Source organism: Suillus subaureus, assembly GCF_016647635.1.
Source record: "Suillus subaureus strain MN1 chromosome Unknown BJ212scaffold_35, whole genome shotgun sequence".
In the NCBI taxonomy this organism is placed as follows: domain Eukaryota; kingdom Fungi; phylum Basidiomycota; class Agaricomycetes; order Boletales; family Suillaceae; genus Suillus; species Suillus subaureus.
In genome coordinates this window covers 173901-187986 of record NW_024538591.1, presented here as the reverse complement: position 1 = coordinate 187986, position 14086 = coordinate 173901, and the positions used below count along the sequence as shown (strand labels likewise).

General features: G+C 48.2%; 5 protein-coding genes across 5 annotated transcripts; 3 read left to right on the top strand and 2 right to left on the bottom strand.

The window, feature by feature from the left end:
* Positions 1–2410: 2410 nt before the first annotated feature.
* Positions 2411–3588, top strand: BJ212DRAFT_1302681 (uncharacterized protein; the record flags this gene model as incomplete). The annotated part of the gene is made up of 5 exons (XM_041333299.1): positions 2411–2596; positions 2645–2672; positions 2728–2893; positions 3093–3264; positions 3352–3588. 5 exons carry the CDS (start codon positions 2411–2413, stop codon positions 3586–3588), a joined length of 789 nt encoding a protein of 262 aa, XP_041189021.1.
* Positions 3589–4066: 478 nt separating this feature from the next.
* On the bottom strand, positions 4067–5243 carry BJ212DRAFT_1484610 (uncharacterized protein; the record flags this gene model as incomplete). The annotated part of the gene is made up of 3 exons (XM_041340824.1): positions 4067–4621; positions 4676–5085; positions 5144–5243. The coding sequence occupies 3 exons, from the start codon at positions 5241–5243 to the stop codon at positions 4067–4069; spliced, it is 1065 nt and encodes a 354-aa protein (XP_041189020.1).
* A 283-nt stretch (positions 5244–5526) lies between these two features.
* BJ212DRAFT_1528654 (uncharacterized protein) lies at positions 5527–9569 on the top strand (the record flags this gene model as incomplete). Its single annotated transcript, XM_041341754.1, has 18 exons — positions 5527–5554; positions 5606–5738; positions 5790–5940; positions 6005–6276; positions 6335–6458; positions 6512–7018; positions 7067–7204; positions 7256–7343; positions 7396–7497; positions 7553–7884; positions 7940–8033; positions 8091–8197; positions 8252–8375; positions 8423–8821; positions 8912–9036; positions 9086–9188; positions 9240–9307; positions 9369–9569. 18 exons carry the CDS (start codon positions 5527–5529, stop codon positions 9474–9476), a joined length of 3003 nt encoding a protein of 1000 aa, XP_041189019.1. The 3' UTR covers positions 9477–9569.
* A 152-nt stretch (positions 9570–9721) lies between these two features.
* Positions 9722–11135, top strand: BJ212DRAFT_616498 (uncharacterized protein). Its single transcript, XM_041343659.1, has 4 exons — positions 9722–10051; positions 10101–10190; positions 10245–10298; positions 10350–11135. The coding sequence occupies exons 1-4, from the start codon at positions 9956–9958 to the stop codon at positions 10746–10748; spliced, it is 639 nt and encodes a 212-aa protein (XP_041189018.1). The 5' UTR covers positions 9722–9955; the 3' UTR covers positions 10749–11135.
* A 1-nt stretch (position 11136) lies between these two features.
* On the bottom strand, positions 11137–12261 carry BJ212DRAFT_616460 (uncharacterized protein). Its single transcript, XM_041343658.1, has 2 exons — positions 11904–12261; positions 11137–11847 (listed from the first exon to the last, which is right to left on the bottom strand). The coding sequence occupies exons 1-2, from the start codon at positions 12024–12026 to the stop codon at positions 11458–11460; spliced, it is 513 nt and encodes a 170-aa protein (XP_041189017.1). The 5' UTR covers positions 12027–12261; the 3' UTR covers positions 11137–11457.
* Positions 12262–14086: the final 1825 nt, after the last annotated feature.

The window sequence follows — 14086 nt, the reverse complement described above, 5'->3', positions numbered from 1 at the left end:
AGGAACTTCCAGCGATGATAATGAAGGGCTGGACTGGGCTCGCGGTGACACGGACATACAGTGGATCTACGTCAGCATGTTCAAGCGCAAGGCTGGTACTCACAAGGCCTAGTACTTATGTCATGTAGGCTATGGCGCACGGTAAGTCATCGGTTGTACGATATGACAAACTAGATATCTACCTTCGAAAGAAGGCTCCAGAATATCGGAGGCAGTTGCTAACCTGAAGCAGCAGTTCTCACATGGCGATAGTCGTGCATGCTGTGTACGGTTCCTTGTCACCTTGCCCAGCTCCTCCACTACCCTCGCTGGACAGTCCTGTGTTGCTGTTGCATCAAAAGATTTCCAGCGAGGATAATGAAGGACAGGGTTGGGCTTGCGCTGACACGGACAGACAGTGAAATTGGCTGCCGACCAGAAGCTGCGGTTTTGCGCAGAGGTAGTTGGGCATGCTGTTTTCCTATTCCGTGCCACTGCGCCGGATACCACCGTGACCAGCAACGATAGTAATGCCTGACCGGACCGTCCTTGGTTTATTTGCTGCAGCCACCATTATGCTCAGGTTGGCTGCAGCAAATAAAGATAAAGATGGTTCTAAGCCTGGTGAGGCCAGGCCAGGCACGGGCAGGTACAGACATTGACGACCAGGCGCTATATGAACCAGGCGAAGACCAGTCTCCGTAGGACTTTGGGTTGTGGCACATAGTAAGTTATACCTTGCTATGAGCCAATTGCCAGGTCTGATATGGCGAGGCAGGTATTGAGGAGTTGGAGGTGAGTGTGCTCGCAACTAATGCTGTTCGTGACCTTATATACCTATTGCAGGTGTGGGCGACAGGTTTTGACCGCACACGATCTACACCAACTGTGTGGATGTATTGGTATTGTTTTTATTCATTGTCGGTTTCAAGCGCTCGTCACACGTCAGAGTGAGACATTTGCTAATAATGATATTGCTGAAGCACAATGATGCTCAATGGCCTACAGTGGCCCCAAATTTGCAAAGGTTTCATACCGACAATAGAGCATCATCCTTGTGCGATTTCATGACAAGTTCCACAAGGCTGGTCAGAAACCGTACAATATTTGTCTCAATCCCGCAAGACTCTGTCAAGGTATTAACTTATAGTCTTGGTCATCGACAGCAATAGATCAGAATTTAATTAATCGTACGTAAAGATAGTACTTAGAATATTCGTTTCTGGATGTCGACACGCTAGCTTCGAAGTAAACAGCGAGTGCGGTGAACAGGATTGGCAGCACCAATTCGATGAGGACAGATATAGGCCTCAGTGAGCTCCACCATGCATGGGTGTAGAAAAAAACCTTACGACGCACCAAAAACCAGCCTCTGCACCCAGCAAATAGTATGCGCGACGTGGCCAGAAAATTGGCCAAATTTGTATAGTGAAGAGTACGCCAGGAAATATCCTGGGACCCACCCCATCAGCCATGCGAACGACTCGTCGGGTATCCTTGAACTTGGTATCGGGCTTACAATTCACTATAGCCTTTCCGCCTTCTTAGCATTACCTCCTGACGTTCCGATACTCGATGTGGCGTCGGGTTGGATGCAAATGAAAAACTTATATAGCCAAATGAGCCAAAAGGCTTACTCACTGGCAGCACATCATTAGAGGTTGCACTATAGCGGACAAGGGGGAGTGTAGTACCATTGATGGCAAGGAAGCAGTAAGTGGGTGTGTTCGCGGTGCAATAACATTATGGAACGTCGACATGGGCAAGGGCATTAGAAATAAACACGGAGGTAGACAGAAGGATCAACTAGAATCCAGACGGAGGGAGAGTGCAGAACCCTGATACTCGGAGTGTAGAACGTTGAGAACGGATCATCCCAAGCATATCCGTCCAACAACAAATATGGAACCTATAAAATAATCAGCACGTGCTGCACATCAGACTAATCTCCAGCGTCATTAAAGCGCTAGTACTCGCCATCCTTTTGGCGCAAGCAATGCTGCACCCTTCTCCTTTCTTGTAAGCTGCCAGTGCAGGTGTAAAGTGATTCCGTGCTTTGTCAAAGTACCTTTCTAGTGACCCTTCTACTTCAGCCTCCCAAGGGGACGCCTGCCCGCGATAATTCCCTTTGCGACACTCCGAATGAGGCCTACGGTAACCATTGCCATCCCGCTCTCAGGGTTCTAAACTAATTGGGAGGGAATCAGTATACACGCTGAAACTGTGATGGTTGTTGCGGTTGTTGCAGATGCCGTTGTTTATTACATGTCTCCGTGGTTATCGTGGTTGGGGCTGTCATGTTGTCTCCCTTGACAAGCTTGAATTTTAGCTGCTGGAATCAACGACCCCAATAAGGTAGAATCATCACATAAGATGTAGATTCCCGACTCCCGAGACTAGGCTCGAGGACAGTTTCTCCGCACATAGCCTTATGGTGTCCGCATCCGTAATTCCTTCAGGACTCAATCGAATCTCACAGCACATGCAGCAATACCCAGCGCTTCAGAAGACCAGTGCTCGAGTGTCGTACCAGAAACCATATTTGGTAGTTGCAGGGGTTCTTCAAATGATCAAGTCCGTTGAAATTTACTGCTCTGCGCGCCGGCTACTAGGCCCTGTAAGTCATTGATCATACCTGTGCTGATAAACTGATCCCATAATGTAGTGGACCGAGTTAGGTTACGTTCGAATTGGTACTAGATAACTTTCAGGGTTCATAATGATGAACAATTGTTATGTACTTACAAGGAAAGCACAATAACAGGTTGTCATCTCCCCCGGCGGCAGGTGCACCGCAGTCGCACTCTCAAGACAACTACAGCTGCGCTATCTCTCACCTTGATGCAAGCAGATCAATCTTGCGACTCGAGACAGTCGGAGACAAGACTTTTGCGGGTGAAGCGCAGCAAGAGAGGTCAAATAACATTCGATCCACGCGTTCATATGGTTGAAGAACCATAACGGTCAATGATTGATGATTCACGTGTAGCGTGATTATATCAATGCGACGCGGCTGATTCGAAAGCATCTTCTCAGAGGTATACTGCGGACCTATTTCGATATTGGCGCTCGCCGCTAATCATAGACATGTTTACTGCGTTGTTCCTTTCTAGACTGCGTGCGCAGATTGAATGGCATATGCTGTATGCTAATGGAATAGTGGGGCTTGAGTCGAGTCAGAGCCTGCCTTCTAACTTGACTCGGATGACAATGATGCCGATACTGCGGTGCCACTGTGAGCCACACGGACAAAATATGATGTTATCTGCTATGCAGTATAAAACGGTGAGTGTTGAGGGGCGATTCACTCATTCGCTTACAAGCTTCCCCAGCTCTTTAGAAAACAAAAACCTAGGCATTATATTTCGCCAGAGCTCTATCATCTTCGCTGCTACCACTGAAAATGTACAAATCATCGTCTACATCTTCAATCACCTTGACCAACGCATCTTCCAACACATCCTCAGAAGCTTTGCTCAAGTCACAAAAGACAAAAAGCAGACTTCCCTCGGGCAGTCCCAGCCAAAAAATTATGAAGCGGCCTTTGGAGCGCTTCAAGCGTCGTATGGGTTTGGATCGTTTCCAGGCTCTACGCGCTCCAGTAAATAGAAGTCTTTCGGCGGATGGTGAGTACGTGCAGATTTGATCGTGATGACGAGACTGATGATTCGGAAGGGTATAAGTAGATAGGGGAGCCAAGTTTCAGGGTTTTCTTCTAGGAACGTGGTGTACAAGAACGAGTGGGGGAAGGTGGGGGTGAGTTGCAGAATAACGCCAAGGGCTATAACAGTCGCAGCGGATTGAGATGGGTTCTCCTTTATGATATTCCAGTCCTGCTACGTAAACCATAAACCACTGCATATATTAGTGTAGAACAGTAATGGGGATGAAATTATTGCCAAACAAAAACTGGTATCACTTGAAATCAAGCGTACATACAGGGTGAGCAATACAAGGGGATGGGGATCAGAAGTGTGTTAAATTAAATGCTGAAGGATTGTGTGAAAATGGGATAGAAAAACAACGCGACCCTATGACATACAGTTAAAGGTAATACCTACCTTTATTACTTCTAATTGAATGGCTGTCACCGTCTAGCCACTCGCTTTCGTTCTCGTCCCTCATCTTCTACGTCCATGGCGTCCCCCAAGTTGATTTGGGTCTGTGCATGACTGGTACCAAGGACGGATGTGCGTGAGCTTCGCGTTCTCCGTCTGGTATTTCCAGAGGCGGATGTGATTGTTGATGAGACGCTACTCCCTTGTGAAGATGAATCGGTAGTGCCTGAAGCAGCAGTGGAATCGAGCATCATCATGACAGCATGACGACGCTTAGCGCCAGCGGTATAGTCGGAGAAAGCAGGGTCTCCTGTAACGGACGCTGCGGCCGTGACAGGAGGCGTGCGGAATAGATTCTCTGACGGTGTAAGGCACGCTGTGATAGGTGAGCCAATGGGGAATGCCTCGGAATTGTCTTTCTTGGCGCCTGAGGCACGGGATTTGGATAGACGTTGGCCGGCATACGGGTGGCTTGATTGCCGCGCAGGTGGCACAGCGGATGGCGTAGGCGAAGTTTGTCTGTTGGAAACATTTGAGATGTTGACCGTGTAAGGGGAATGCGGAGTCAAAGGCGCTGGAGCAACCTGATAAAAGGAGAATATATCAGTCAATGCGCAAAAAATGATGAGGAAGCATACAGTTTGCTGTTCCAGACGGGAAGAAGAGGGACCTGGTTGTTGAGTGTTCCTCGTAGTGTCCCCGGGGAAAATGTGACGGGGAGTGGAGTCTTTATTTGTGTCGGGGCGGCTTGCAGGGACGCTCCCTCTTGTTCTTTCTTTTTCTTTTTCACGGTCTTCATCCTCATCCTCCTCTTCTTCGCGAGCCTTTACAGCCTCCATTCTAGCCTCAATCCAGTCCATGATTCTCCCGATCGTCATCACGTCTCCGGCTGGGTTGCTTGACCCAGATAGTGCTACACCACCTGTAGAAACGCCCTGTTGGATCATCGACATGAGATCTTGACAAGCTGTTGCATATCCTGCATTATAAGCGCGTTTGGATGCATGCCTTGAAGATCGGTAAAGGGTTGTTATACTGAGCGCAGCAGCTTGTTATATGTGCTGAACGTGAGTAACGTGGATAGAGCCTGGAGAAAAGCTCCTCACCTTTGAAGTTGTTCAACAAGTCCTTCTCAGCTTTCTCGAGATTTGCTGCTGGTAGAGACTTTGCCAAACCGTTCAGATCTAGTGATGAGTCCATGGCCATGGAGGTGCTAGCAAGTAAATGTCAGGTACCGTGTGCGTGCAGTTGAGAAATCAGTTATGTATTACGTAAGTTGGTTTCAATCGCGTTGTTGTGCTAGTTTTAGCCTCTGAGAAGGTTCGCGGTTTGAGAGGGAACGAGAAGAACCGATGTGGAAGCCCTTGGTCACTGAGTTGTGTGGAAGTTCTTGGTCAAAGTGCTGCACGGCCTACACCGGGCCACCCGGTGAGCTAGTTTGTGACCGGGAGTCACACCACAAAATTAAGGGGAATTGATTAGTGCCCTCATGAACATGGATGAAGAGGACGACTTTTGTAAGTTTTGAAAATGGTGATGAAGTCCGACTTTACTTGATCTCACAATAGACGGCGGGAGTCTGGTAGAGTCAGAGTCAGACTACGCGGATGACTCTGAATCTGACGATGAAGAAAAGGAATCGGAAGCTGAAGACATTGAATTGCCCCAGGGTGTACAGGCAGAGATTGATACTGATTTCAAGTGCGTCCATCTCCCTTGAGACAGTTTTGTGTATCTGAGTATAAGGTGCAGCCGATTAGTGAGCAACATTCGCATGACAGACGATGTCTCAAATGCAGCGATGCTTCATCGAGAATGGGACTTCAATATCGCCCAGCAAGACGCCGAATTTCGTGATGACCTTCGCGAAGCATCTGGGATAGGGAAGAAAAAAGGCAAGAAGGTGCGTGGTCTATGATAGCTCTTTTGGGCACTCTCACAACTACTGCTTCGCATCGTGTTTTCAGCGCGGCCGTCAGCACGGACCCGTGCTCTCCCATCAAGTACGCGCCCTCATAGGTGAAGGAAACCAAGCATATGTCGATGGAAACATCCCGGATGCCATACGAATCATGCAGGAAGTCATTCGCATTGAGCCTCGAGCGTCTTCTGCGTGGTCCGTTATTGCTCAATGCTATGAAGATTCCAATGAACCGAAGAAGGCGCTTCAACTGCGCATCATGGCGGCGCATCTTCGACATGATGCGGATGAATGGGAAAGATTAGCAGCACAATCAAGGTGGGGTCGTGATCAGGTTTCATCGAAGGGAGCATTGACCGACGGCGCATTTCCCAAGAGATTTGGGCTATAACCAACAAGCTATATATTGCTACAGCAAGGTATATAGTCTTGACCCGACAAATGTCGATGCACTTTGGGACCGCGCTTCCTTGGCAAAGGAGATAAATGACCTTCGCACCGTACGTTCCATTGCTCCTTATTTACGCGTCTCCAACATATCAAACCGTTTTAGGCTCGACACTCCCTTCTTGCAATTTTGAAACGGTTCTCACATGACATGACAGTTCTGGCAGAGCTTCGACCGATACTCATTGAAGTATCAGACCTTCCCCTCTGTGCCTCTCTTTACCAGGCTGCTTTGGAGCACTATCAAACCGTTCAGCCCCTGGGTCCTGCACAGCCCATCGACCCCTCTCTGACTGACCAACCGTCACCAAACCAAATATTCGGCTTCATCGACCTTTTAGTTCTTGCCGATCTGTATAACACGATGGCAGAATACGATCATGCAATCCAAATCATAAGGAAAGGCTGCAGATGGTTGCAAGGCCGCGCAAGCCAACGCTTCTGGGATGGGTGTGTAGACGATCGAGAATACGATTTACCTCGTGAAGAACGGGGCAATGTGAACGTAGAGCGAAGCGGCGATGTTCAGCCGGGTCACTATCCTCTTGACGTCAACGCCCGACACCGACTCGCTATCGCGCGAATCAAGCTGGGAGAAGTGGAGGAGGGCAAGGTGCGTATTTATCATACAGTCAAAACATATGTGTGTGACGAGTCACAGATGCACGCGTCTATTGTTCTCGCGCAAGATGTTCTCGATTACGCTGCTCTTTTTGGAGAGATCGCTGACTCGTATTTTGAGCGTGAGATGTATGCTGATGCCAGGCCGATATATGAGGTTCTTGGCGCAGACCCTGCAGTGACTTTCCTTTCCTCATCATATCGGTCTCCCTACTGATCCTCTGTAAAGACCAGTAGCTTTTATGTACTGCTTCAGGTGGCTGTATGTCGTAGAATGCTTGGTGACCTGCAGGAGGCTGCAGAGGTCTATAAGCAAGGTGAGATACCCCTTAATAAGTAATAACATATTAAAGTCTAATCTCTCGTTAGTCATTGATGCGGATCAAACCAATAATGACGCGAAGATGAAACTTGCCGAACTCTACGAAATCATGGACGAGCCCCGGAAGGCCCTGGAACTCGTTTACCAAGGTTAGGGCGTCTCTTACTGTTCAAGCTGAAGAATCAAATATCCATTCTTCGACAGTCATTGACTCCCGCAAACGACGCACCCACCAGCCTGAAGCCACGCCCACACCTGGTACCGTTCCTCAACCTCAAGGCGCCTCTCTCTTCGAAGAGAAATCACGCACCAAAGCTAAAACTCCAGCTCCCGGTAAAAGCAGGCTCACCTTGGCCGAGCTCAAAGCGCTCGAAGAGCAACGCGAGCGAGAGGTGATCTTGGGGTACAATCGCGTTGAGGATCTGTGGCCGCGTATGCTGCATGGAGACGTGGAGGCGGAGAGGGAGTGGATGATTGAGGCTGAGAAACTGGTGGAGATGTTTAGGGAAACGAGGAATTTGTTTTTGACGACGAGGGTGATTGGTTAGGTGTCAATGCGTTTGTGCTGAAATGACTGACCGATTTTGTCAGGACTATGACTTTAAGGGCATGTTCCCAAAGAGAAGAATACAACGAAGGGACGATACGGACGAGGATAGGATGTTGTCAAGGCTTGAGCTTAATGGTCGGTAATGGCAGGCGTTTGCTGACTATACGTTATTTTGACCTCTCACTCCTGCAGAACGCGACAAACATACCCGTAGAGCCAAAGATGGCGGCCAGGCATCCGAGAAGGTTGATTCGTTCCGCGGCGTTACATTTTCAAGCTGGCTGAGGATTTTTATGCAAGTCAGTTTTCACAGTTGATATTCGTCTGACCCTTTAATAGTTTTGACTTCACAGTATGCCTTCGTTCTTACCAAACGGGGAGACTACGATCAGGCTGAGGAAGTCCTGCGCCATGTCCTTTTATCGAACGCCTATCGAGATTCCGATTCACAGAACACGATTCGAATAGCGATCATCAGTGAGAATCTTATTTCTCTTGATTCCACATCGTAACACGTCTTGCAGCGTGTGCCGTCTATGCTGGCAAGTTCTCTATCGCAGTAGAACAATGTCGCAAAATTATCAACACCCACCAGTTCAACAACGAAGCTTTCCGCCTTCTGCTGGTTTCGTTGGCCAGCGGACATCGCCCTACTGATTCGTTTGTTTCTTCTACGTTACAAAAGCATGTACTTCGTGAACTCCGACTTCACGATGCTTCCGTCAAGACTCCAGAACTCATGAAATGGAATGTTGTCGGACGCAAGTATAATCTATCGTCGTCAGGCAAGGAAGAGCCGTCAAAAGTTGAGGAAGAAGTGGATGAGGAAGCAGAGATCCCCGGTCCAATGGAGAGTAACACGACAGAAAACACAGCGGTTCGGATGCCTACGAAGAATAATCCAATCATCGTCGCTCTCTATGGTCAGATGTCTCTCGCTGCCAAAAGCTACCAGAGCGCCATATGCAAGTTGGTATCCCTTTCCAGGACTTCCTAATAACCGTTCTTTCCAGTCTATTTGCTGCATGCATATGATTATTGCCCTGAAGATCCTGTTATCTGCCTGTCTCTGGCCATTGCTTCTCTTGGTCGAGCTATGCAGCGGCAGTCTGACAATCGACACCACATGATAGCACAAGTGAGACTTTTGTGTTCCTCATCAGCAGCGTACCTTACATTTTTGGCAGGGCATGGCTTTCTTGTCTCAGTATCGAACACTCCGGAAATCATCCGATGATGAGATGCTTGCAGAGGTGGATTACAATTTTGGTCGGGCGTTCCATCAGCTTGGTACGATTTCCCTTTTCATTTGTCACTTGTTATCTTAGAGACTCTGCTAAGGTCTTTACACACACGCTGTCTCGCATTATGAGCGTGTTCTTGAGATTGCTGAAAAGCGGGGAAGCGAGGTGAGTGGCGCGTCCGCCACGTTCGATTGTGGTGGCTGACGATGGCTGACGTTCCTTGCAGTATGCGTCCGTCGCAAAAGAGGCCGCGTATAATCTTTCTCTCATCTACGTGACTACTGGTGCCGTGCCATTAGCTGATGGGCTCTACAAACGATGGTTATCTATTTAACGAATTACAACTTCTTGTCCTTTATGATGTGTCACACCTTTGTTGATTTCGTCCGAGACCATCATCCGGAGACACTGCCATCAGTTGTTTCCCGATGACGTTGTCAGGCGAGTTCAGAATTGTCCCCTCTCAGGCCGACTATTTCTTTTCGTACTCTTCTTCGTTAGCTTCTTACTCCATGCAACTATGTCATACACGAAACCTACAACTTCATCGTTGATTGTGCTAGTGAGCTTTCTGTTTATGTTTACTTATGAACGTCAGCACTGACAACTCTCCAGCGTGGCTCATCATTCAGCAGCGTATCCTCAGATAAAAGCTCGAGCTCATCAGACTTTGACAGATATTCCTCCGCGTCTTCGTCAGGACAGACCTCTCCTGAAGATGATGAGGATAAGATATTCCAACTTGACGTGCGGCATACTTCTGCCTCTGAGAGCGATGCGAAGCTCCGTCCGGTCTTAAGAGGCAGTCTTGCTATGAAGAAAGCCGCAACTGTACTCCATTCCCGGCAGCGCACGTTGTCTGCTGCTGTGAAGACGGTGACCAGGGCATTTACAGTCTTCAAGAAAAGGGTGAGTCGGTCTCCTCTTTGTCTGACGCTAAGCTAACTCATTGTTTCAGAGGTTAGACGAAGAAGAGCCAGTTTTCATTGCCAGTCCATTGCGAGAAAGGTTTGGTAGGAGGATTTCGGTCAAAACCAGACCAGAAGAGGTCAGTACATCAGCAGTCGCATGAATACAGTACTAACAAAGTTCTTTTGGACAGTTCTACAGTCTTCCAAACCGATACTTCTCCGTACACGATTTGCCTATGCAAAAGGTGCGTTTGCGTTATTCATTTCAGGTCATCGAATCTCGCTGACGTTCTCAGGCCAAGACTGTCGGATATACGGCGGAAAGAAGGATAGCATCCATCTCGGGGCCGCCGTCCTCGAGCATCAATAAGCCATCCCGTAGACCACGCAGCCCTAATTTCAGTCTTCCTGGATTCGTTGAGGAACTACAGGCCGCTATGCCCTCGTCGCCACCCGTGGCTGCGCAAGTCCCTCTCGTCGACTCTTCTCATAAAGAGCGTGAATCTTCCCAGCGTATTCTCATCATTATTCTCCGCGGGGTGCTGTTTGTTCCCTGGTGCGCAACAGTAGGCGGGACGCTTCTTCTATTCCCCCAAAAGCTCGAGCTTGTGGTATTCCGCCTAGGCTATCTCGAGTCTTACAAGGTATTCGCCGCTTTGCGCACTGGGCCGACTGCGCATTCCACCATGCCATGATCTTCCTGGCGCTCGTTGTTGCACTCTTGTGGTATAAGGCTGCTGCGGGCGTTCCGGTGGCTTGTGTGCTCATATCCAGGTTCATGTATGTTTGGACCGACTTCCAGGTGGACTCGAGCGTCCCGTTGGGTTGGGATGATCGACAGACCTTGTATTTATTGGCGAAGGGCACGGCGTTTGAGAATCAGACGGTCCTGATCAAAGGTTGTGAAGGAGAGGCAAGGATTGCACAGTTGAGAGAGGACTGATGTCACAAGGTCAGAATGTGACTGCGCAGTACAAATGTACGAAATCCAGCAGAGTCAGCGGACCATCTTTAGGTTGTTCCCTATGCACCTTATGCTGTCTATTGAAACATAATGCATAACGGCTGAATGATTTTCACGATATTGAACTCAGGAAGGTAATATCAAGTCTGCTGCGGGAGTTTCTGTCAGCGATTATGTCAGCATTGCATTGACCTGGCTTACTATCTTCTTGAAGTGTCTCACTGTGTTTTTGACTAGCTCCTCGGTGTTTTTTCGTCGTTTGAGAATCCTGGGGTACTCTAGAGTGTTTATAATATGTTTATAAACATATATGTACCTATCCCAGCCCTAATTTTACCCTCTGGAGCGCCCTTATTACTACTTTCAAATGCTCGTAACAACGATATACAGTTGTAGCTCTAGTGTTATCAATGATTGAGCTAAGTATTCAGATTGAGAAGTTACGGGGTGTCAATTTGTAGTTCGTCTGTTTCAGGCAACCCAATCCCGGGGTGGGTTTTGGCCCATTCGAGACGTTCGTCCACCCAGATCTCATAGTAGTCAGAAGCCCAAACGTTTACCCGGAAGCACAACAAGTCTGTAAGCCGACGGAATGGGCGACCCATGTCATATGCCTCTCTCCACTCTGGGTATCGGGCAGACCCTTCCATCACTGAAAGAAAAGCAGCACGCAAAACACTTCTTTCTTCGCTGGTTCCCCCTTCGTAACTGGATTCTGGGTCATCCGCATCTTGCAGCCATCGCGGTATCACTGCGCATTCCCATACAGGTGCAATGGTGGCTGCTTCAAAGTCGATAAAGCCAGTTACTCGACCCGAATCAGTATCGATCTATCACATACATGTGCGTTGATGATAGGCATCATAAGTAGCATGCATAGACATACCATAATATTTGATAAACGGAAGTCGTCCAATTTTAAGGAGAATGGTCTTTGTGGAGTGGTGATGTTGGCAGGTATCAACATGTCACCAGGATGGACAGAGCACAGCTCGGTAGCCTTTCTCATAACACGCTCCCCGAGTTCAAGTCGGCTCTCTGCTAACTGAGTAGGGTCGCATTCATGAAGCTCCGACAGAACAACAGAACGGTGATTGGAGATGAATTCAAGTTCTGCTCGTGGTTTGCTTAAAAGATATTCAGTTACGGTGGAAAAAGGACCTCTATTTTGATTGTCGTTTTTTGAGATGGGCGCGCCGGAACTCGAATAACGCCATCAGCATCAGTGAATTCATGAGTCCGTGATATGGTAGCCGTGAGACCTATAGACCGATACAATTATGCTTTTGCCAAATATATCCATGTATTCTAGAATAAATTTGTGTTGTTCATACATGACCATTGATCCCTGTAAATCTACACTTTGAAGAGGCATTAATGACAAGGTTGAGGTATAGCAACATCATAGTAGACAAGACATGGTAGTGCAGTGCCCTCACCCTTCAAGCCCATTCTCATTTTGTCCCACATACATTTCAGTTTCCAAGGCTATCTAAGGCATTGTAATGGAAAGCCATCTATGCTCCTAGCTCGAAGGTAGTGAGGAAAGGGGCAAGGATCATATGACATTGGTTTGAGTATTAAGGAAGGCAGGGTACAATAAGAAACGAGGCATGGGAAGTACTAGATTTAACAAGTCTATTTGGGCAAAGCCCATCAGGGCTCTAGACCGAAACACTCCTCTTTTTTGGAGGAAGCTGAGCTGAGATACCCTAAGACAAGGAGCAAGTGATGCATCCAGTGTGAGCTGAATCCCCAAAAAGGAAGGTGCTCAAGACAGACTTACAATTTGGAGCTAGAGCAGAGGAGGGAGAGCATATTGCATGAATGGTTCTAGGACTGGTTTGTCCTGCAAAAATGGAGCCATCACTAGAGCATGCTTCCTCAAATACAGGATGAAGGTGTACTGCTCCACCTGCCCATGGTTTTCACATTCTCGAAAGGAACACCTTGTAAGAGGTATTCAAGGGTTCCTCTGATTCGAAGGCCATGTGCCTTCAGTGAGCCTAGACCCAGCTTGTCACTGGACAACTGAAGGCATTTGACAAGTTTGTTCCTTGTGAGGGGGCGCATCCCTGTATGGTGACGCCAACTGAAAAGGGCAGCAGTGGCCAGGGGTTGATTGACAGACAGGTGATTGGATAATGCAGCTTTGGGGTTGGAGGGCCCAGACTGAGCTGCCCAGTAGACATCCTCCCCCAGAAGAGGCTGTTTTGGTGCAAGGTAGATGGAATATTGCAACACGAAAACCATGACAGTTGGAGTTGTAACTGCCAGTCACAGACCCTGATGTGGTGTTGTTGGTCGAAGCTGTTCAAGGATGGAACCGTGAACTCGCCTATGCGGGCAATGGAATAGAATGTGGTGGTCAGACACACAAAAACAGCTGGCATGTAGTGGCAAGGAGAGGATCCAGAGTCAAATGAATGGCTGCCAGTATGTCTACTGTGAAAGGTGCGTGTTTTGGCTGTTTTGAGGTCAGAGGTGTGCAGGTGTTTGCCTCCCCCAATAGCTAAGGTGCACTGGTTGCTGTTTGCAAGCCAGGGCTGACCATGCAGTAAGTGCCATGCTTGTATAGCGTAGAAATAGTTCTCTAGACACTTCCCAGAGTATATACCTGAGCAAGCAGCTATAAATGCCAGGATTAAGACTGATGATGCAGGGACAGCATTGTTCCTCTGGGATTGCACATGCATCACAGAATACATGAAACACCAGGAGACCCTGACCCATAAGTCTCCTGTGTGCTCTGTGCATGAGAGTGGGATAGGACAGCAATGATTTAATCAATGTCGCTGTTGGAGATGCGGATGAGTGAACCTGTGTGATCAAGTTGAGAACGTGAGATGTGGGGGAGCCATAGATGCAGATGGTCTCAAGCAAGGCAGTGTGGGCAAAGTGGGGAGGCATTTGGGGTTAAGGAGGCAATGTATGGATGTGCGTGTGTAGGTCGTATTGGCAATGACAATGGGAGCCATTCTTGTGAACTGTGAGGTGTTAGTTGTGCCATGCATTGTGGAATTGTAACAACTGATCTCCCCACTTGTTGTTGTTGTATTGGTCTTTGAA